The 6,952-nt window shown below is 40.3% G+C and overlaps 1 protein-coding gene across 2 annotated transcripts; it reads right to left on the reverse strand.

The window, feature by feature from the left end:
• Positions 1-1,770: 1,770 nt before the first annotated feature.
• coa6 (cytochrome c oxidase assembly factor 6) lies at positions 1,771-3,348 on the reverse strand. Of its 2 annotated transcripts, none has more exons than XM_079235743.1 (3): positions 3,228-3,348; positions 2,511-2,660; positions 1,771-2,355 (listed from the first exon to the last, which is right to left on the reverse strand). In XM_079235743.1, the coding sequence occupies exons 2-3, from the start codon at positions 2,652-2,654 to the stop codon at positions 2,257-2,259; spliced, it is 243 nt and encodes an 80-aa protein (XP_079091869.1). In that variant the 5' UTR covers positions 2,655-2,660; positions 3,228-3,348; the 3' UTR covers positions 1,771-2,256. The 2 variants fall into 2 exon arrangements, with proteins under 2 accessions (XP_079091869.1, XP_079091870.1); XM_079235744.1 differs by having other exon boundaries at positions 2,511-2,656; positions 3,228-3,300.
• Between the last annotated feature and the right edge of the window lie 3,604 nt (positions 3,349-6,952).

Here is a 6,952-nt window from a genome sequence, read left to right on the forward strand (position 1 = left end):
CCACTGCCGGTTTTAGGGGGACGAATCACCGGAAGACAGACAGAGAGAGCGAGAGAGAAAGAAAGAAAGAGAGTTTCTGTAAAGAGAGACAACAAGGAAATGATGTCAAGAGGACAGTGTTGCTCAAAGTCCTGTCCTCTCGGATTAAACTGGACCTGAGGGAAGATGAAGAGAAGAAGAGGAGAGCGGAGAACCATTACCTGTTGCCCACATGTAATAATTAGAATGATAATTGTATTGGCCACAAGGGGGCGTCACGAGAAATGCAGAACTGTGTGGAGCTCTGACTCCGCCAACGAAGTTTGATCCTGTTTTCAATGAACCACCGAAGATGTTACTAAAAGCAACAAAAAAAAAGATTTTTTTGGTTATCAGGAAACTGATATTTTGTTAAATGACTTATAATAGAACCAGAGCCACATCATGCCTTCCTCTGTGGATTAGTTTGATATTTAGATATAAATAAGTTACAGGGCTGATGTAAGTTTGCCTCTTTTTCACTGGGTGCTTGCTGAACCGCTGTATTGCAACCACGATGGGCTGGTGACAAGTTTGCTGAAAGGATTTGAGGCTTCGGCTCTGGCTGACACTGTGCTGCATACATAGAGCTACTTGTGGTCAAGCCCTTCAGATGAACCCAGTATCTCAGAGGAGACGATATCTGCTTTTAAAAGAGGTAAACGCTTGTGTCCTGTCCATGATGTTCTCAGCGGCTGCTTGCATTACTTTGGAAATCTAGGTGTCTTAATATGTGCCGGATGTCTTTACCAAAGTTTCTGGAGGTGATTCTGAGCCCCATCTCACTGTCAAGGCTGAACAAGCAACTCGCAGTAAAGTAGTGCCTTTTTATCCATATTGTTTCCTGTCACACTTTTAGTGCCATTGTTCTGTGTATTCAGCCAGGTGCTTTTATCCTCTCCTTAAATACTTCTTTGCCTTCAGCAATTTTTTTTTTTTTTGGGGCGGGGGTCATACTTAATACATCTGAAAACTTCATCATTAGATTATGAAGTCATAAACTCAGAGTATTTTGCTAGTTTGAGGTCACGAGGTTTATATGCAAACAAAATGATTTTAAAATTGCTTGTCAGCCGGTAGAAAACGCTGTTATCGAGAATCAATAGCCTCTGTTTATTTATCACAAAAGCGTATGTGTTTTATGAGATTTTTGTTCCATTGGCATGTCAAGCAAGAAGGATGTTTAGTCCGAGGTCAAGAGGTGTGACTTGTCTCCCGGCATGTGAGGGCTAACAAGAAATGCAGATTTGGGAGCCTGCAAAAGTTCCACGTCGTTGATGAATGTAGCATCTGAAGCAAGGGGAGAGGCAGCGCAGGGTTGTTTTCTCAATCAACTGTCAAATCACAATAACTGTTGTCCGATGTTGAAAAGGTTTGCACATAACATTCACTGTACTGTGCAAAAATATAAAAGATGTGCTTTATATTTTTTACACATTTTAATTGCAATTTTTGTTTTTATATCACTGCATTTAAAGTGTAGGTCCTACTGTGGGCAAAATCAAAAGCTTTTATTTTGTAATTTATTCAGTTCTACTGAAGGTTTGACACATCTTGATGGTGTTGCAGCAGTGACCTTTGACCTAGGGGCCACACATCTATTGTAAATACATTCAGATATTTGTAATATAAAGCCCGTTTCCGAATGAGCTGTAATATTCCTAAATTATGTGTTGTCAGACAAAAACTAGAGGTAGGATGATACAATATACACGCACAACAATAAAACCACTAAAACCACCGATTGTTTGTGTTTTATTTATTTACAAACAACACAAATCAGACTTTTGCCCAATGGGGTCCTGTCCTAGAATTAAAAGGTGAGTATCGGCAATTGGTGAAGATCAGCATTGATCTGTAAATCACACTGGTAAAATGTAATTGAACAAGACTTCGGACCAAACTCCATAGAGGTAGACCACCACTCTGGATGCGGTTAAGGGCCGCACTGAATATTAGTATTCCAACATCATTAAAGTGACAACATTGGATGTAACTTTCAGGTGAAAGCCAAATAACCGTGGATCTTTTCCGTCACCTGTGCTTTCGGTTTCCTTTGTTTTGAACATCTGGATGCAGCTTTTATCTCTACAAATAAATAACGACACAGGTGAAGTTCAGGTACTCGGTACATAATAAAGTTAGAAGACTCCTCTCGGAGCCCTGCGCCTCCACCCTGGTCTGAATGAGGCCGAAAGTCTGTCAGTCTGCAGAGTTTGACAGTCTGCAGTCCAGAGGTTAGGAAGGTTGCCGGGGCCCTTCAGCAGGTGTGAATCCTTCCTTCTGCATCTTCTCTTTGTATTTCAGATAGTCTCTCCTCTTGCTGAAATACTTCACCTGTCAGGAAGATGGAAAAGGTGAGCAACGATGCTGCATACGGCTTTTCACTTGCATGGTGAGGGTCGAGGCTCATTATAAATTACTGTAGAACATCAGGGTCTACACTAAAAACAGATATTGCTGATCACGAAGATAAAGAAGGGGTAGTTTACCCACTGAGCCGGGCAGTTTGTCTCAAACTCGCTCTGGAACTTCTGGCAGGAGTCCATTTTGTCTCCATTGTCATCCAGACATTTCCACAGGTGATCCCTGGCGTCCCAGCAGGCCTTCCTCCCCGCAGCGTTTAGAGCAGTCATCGCTACCTGACATGGTTAAACAGTTGAAAGACCCATTTGACCAAGTGGATACACTAAAACACGCTTTAACCTATACTCGGTAATGGAAGCCCGTTTCCGACACAAACAAAATTAAATAGTCATAAGTATGAGATAATATAGTCGAAATTATGAGAAAAAGTCATAATTATGAGATAAAAAGTCATAATTAAGAGATAAAATATCATCATTATTATTATTTTTTGTGGCGGAAACGGGCTTCCATAAATGTCTCATTACCCTCTTCATTCTTGTAATACCTTTGCTACTCTATGCTCAGAGATAGTTGTTTATCCTCATACAACATCCTATAGGTTAACGCCACTTGCTGTATGTTTATGCTTTGTATTTACATCCTGTCGGCTTTAAAAAGACCACATATCTTAATTTAACTAACGTGACACCACACCTCCGTGTTCCCTTTGGTATTAGACTATGAATAATTAACGTGCAATCGCTCTCAGCCATCACTCAACAAAAACGAAGAGGATAACGTGACCGTAACGAAGAGTGTCGCTTGCTTTGACAGCCGACATTGACTCAGCTGTCACTCACCGTATTAACCGCTGCAATGTCCACAATGATTAATTCGTCCCAACCACCGCTGCTGTCACTGCATAAACCCCGAAAAAACCCCGGAGAAATACTGTTACTGAACCCCAAACGCCTGACTTTAGTAACGCGTTCACGAGCGCAGTGAAGGACGCGCGGAGCAGCACTTCCGTGTCGCTTTGTGATGACGTCACTGCGTGCTTGAAGACACGCACCAGGTGATGGCGCAGTTCGTTAAGAAATACAAACCCGAGTGACATGTTTGGAGTTTTTTTTAAACATTACTCGTGAGTACAAACGGCTAAATAAGTGGTGATAAAACAACAATAATGTGGACTTTAGTGTAATCTGTTTCCCTCAGATTCAAGATTCAAGATATTTTATTGTCATATGCACAGATAACAGGCAGTTATTCTGTACAATGAAAAGCTTATTTAGCTGGGTCCTCCTAACACACAGAATTAAAATAAACTTAAGGCAAAAAATAAATAAAAATAAGGCACAAAATATAGTGACAGTATTGCACAAAAATATGTCTAAAGTGAAGCAGCAGGTGAGAAGGAGGGCTTCATTAGCTTTAACACTGTAACATTGCAGCTAAAGCAATGCTGCTGTGTTTCGACTTTGTTAGCTAACCTGGGTAATGTCTTACTTTCAAAATGTCCAAACATGTTTTAACAAATAATCACCAGAATCTGATTTTGAGCTGACTTAAACAAATTAAAAGATTAGTTGCACAGCTGTGAGTAAAACAGTCCATTAATGAAATGTCTCAGTTTTAAGTAATTTAAAGTGAGTCAAAAAGACTGTAGAATGGATGGGGGTTCAATTCAATTCAGTTTATCTTATATAGCCCAACATCACAAATGCAAGTTTGCCTCGGAGGGCTTTACAATCTGTACACATAACATCCCTGTCCCGGGACCTCACATCGGATCAGGAACAACTCCCCCAAATAAAGATAGTAAAAACTCTTTCACAAGGGAAAAAGTGAAGAAACCTTTAGGAGAGCAACAGAGGAGGATCCCTCTCCCCGGATGGACAGAAGCAATAGATGTCATGTGACCAGAATGAACAATGTAACACAGTTACAGCACATTACATGAATATGACAGAAATTGGTTTACACTTGTTGTCTTCAGGCAGTATTTGAAAACTGAGCTACTTCATTCTGCTGAACAACTCTGACCTTCAGTAACCCATAGATGCTGTATTTTCATGGCAGCATCATATTAGAAGTCCTATTGTCAAAATGCAAGAAACAATTCACATGTGAAAGCAATTGAGTTAGAGTTCAACTATTTTTATGAACGAGTCCATAGTAAAACGTAAAACTAGTGAATAAAAATGCAGTAACGTTAACTAGAGGCTAAAGGTTAGATCCGTGTGTTTTTGTGAGTGCATTTATGTTCCATTTGAATAAAGCAGGAAACACTTTAAATGTTTTAAATGTTTCATCCCTGGAGCCTCTTTTCCCCCACAGCACAACAAGTGTCGAGCCACGTGAACGTACAATAAAGTGTGTGTGTGCGAGTGTGTATAGAGGGAGTGAAGACGGAGGGAAAACGTGTGTTGTTGATTAACTCCCTCTCTCTTTTTCTCAGCCACAGTGACGGAGAATAGCCCCACTGGTTGCCATGGCTCCCTGCAGCAATCCATCTCAGTTTGTGTGCTTGAGCAACCTGAAGGGAATAAAAAAACAAAACAAATGCTCTGATGCAGCGCTGAGGAGCTCGCCCTCTTCCGAGGGAAGTAAGTGTTTTGTTGCCATGCGCGTGTGTGTGACTTGAGTGTGTCTCTCTAGCTGCTTAAAGAGACCGGACTTTATTCACTATTCATACCACACACCATTTACTGACCTCACTTCAGGTTTGTTTCCTCCGCTGTCAATGAGTGTTTTTGTTTTCGTCTGCTCCTGTAGGGAGATTTAGGTACACACGTTCCTGTACGAGAACATGTTTTAAAAGTGTAAATACACACAATTCCTGCAAAAGAGAATGTGGAAAGAAGTCAACGCTGTGATGCCAGCATCGTAAAAATTTAAGCAAAAAGCACAAGCCCCTCCATAAAGGACAGACTTACACAAAATGACCTTACAGTGACGAGGCCACTGGCTCAACATTGAACTTTCAAATGCAACAGAAGGAATGGAAGGAGCTCTATACAAGGTAGACGCAGAAAGATGAACATTTTATGAATTGTAACTCCACATAGGTGTACCTCACCTGCCCATGTTGATGTTTTTACATTGGGTACACGAAGAAGCGTTGAAAGATAGAGTAGTGTTGTGGGTGCATCCCAAGTCTCTTAATTGCATCTTGTTTCCCTCACTTGCGTCTTTTCCTCCCACCAGGGATGCATGGAGAGATGCAAGGAAACTATGCGAGGAGATAGGAAACGAGGAAATATTTTAGAATAAGAGAAAAGAAGCGTCACGTGAAGCGACGTCTGTTTCTGATGACGGCGGCCGCTGATCACATCTGGATCAGCTGTCAGTCGGCTCTAACAGCTGGAAAGACTTATGATGGAGTTTGTGTCTGAACACAGGATCAGTGGAACAGTTTTTAGCGAATATTCTAATAAAAATCCTTTTAAAAATATTGACAAAAAAATGATTGCACAATGTTTTCAGTTGATTTAATGGTGTTAAACTACTACTTCTACTAATAAAGACACAGTTATCACCAGTGTCAGAGTGGATATGTGTTCTCTGTCATCTGTTACCTGTTAAACAAACTGCATTGAGTATTTATACACAGTGTGTGTATTTATACTGTGTTCTGTGTCCTGCTTATACGAACAGGATCAATTTCTACCGGCGGAATGCATTTGTCTTATTTATTAATTATTTGCGTCTGTATGTTTTGAAATTCTGATTGTGACATCATTATAAAATAACCCACAATATGAATATGTTTTCTCAATGTTTCAGGTTAAACTTAAATGATATAACTCCTCAAACCCGACCCTCATCAGCCTCATGTGACTGGATGGAAATGATGATAAATGTTGTAAAAAGTGTTTCCTCTCTCCAGCTTTCTCTCTGACTTTAATTATATACATAATAAAAGTTATTGAAGGAAATAACAGATCAAGAAAAGACACATTATTTTAGAAATTAAGAAAGTTGTTTGTGTCCTTTTGGTATTCAGACCAAAAGTGATTATTTCGATCAGCTGCAGCGTCCAATCCAATAACTGATGAACAATGAGGGATGCATCATAGCATCAAGCTTAAAACATCCAATATGTTTTTCTCTGGAGTCATTTTTAACGCGTTTACTACCTCCAATGGACTTCACAAACTCTTATGAGGCTGTTTTTCCGTTCTGGCAATTAATAAAATGGCGTTCCATCTACATAAGGTGCATCCCAAGTCTCTTTATTGTCGTTTCCTCGATTGAACCGGAAGTTGTTCTTCGCCGCCATATTGACGACTGTCCCAAAGCTCTTATTCTGCTCTGAGGAGCCATGATCCAGGAGGCACGAGAGCGGGCTTCCAGGAAGTGTTTTAAAGAGGAAACAGATGTCTGACCTTTTTTTGTTAACAGGTGTAAGTCCCTCTATTGTTGATGGTGTTAATGGAGTACATTATTTTATTAAGGAATTTTAACTTCACTCTTGATTTGGTGCAAGTGTGCCTTTAATAAACCCAGAGGCTTCCCTTTGTCTACAGTTGACTATTTAGACTTCAAGAGCACCTAGTATTCAGTTTACCTGCTTCCAGTT

This window comes from Taurulus bubalis (genome assembly GCF_910589615.1).
Source record: "Taurulus bubalis genome assembly, chromosome: 20".
Lineage (NCBI taxonomy): Eukaryota > Metazoa > Chordata > Actinopteri > Perciformes > Cottidae > Taurulus > Taurulus bubalis.

Bases quoted from the DNA above. Each gene is read 5' to 3' on its own strand.
- coa6 (XM_079235743.1), bottom strand. From the start codon at position 2,654: ATGACTGCTCTAAACGCTGCGGGGAGGAAGGCCTGCTGGGACGCCAGG. The intron at 2,356-2,510 runs GTAAACTACCCC...TCTTCCTGACAG, and splicing joins CAAACTGCCCGGCTCAGTGG to GTGAAGTATTTCAGCAAGAG.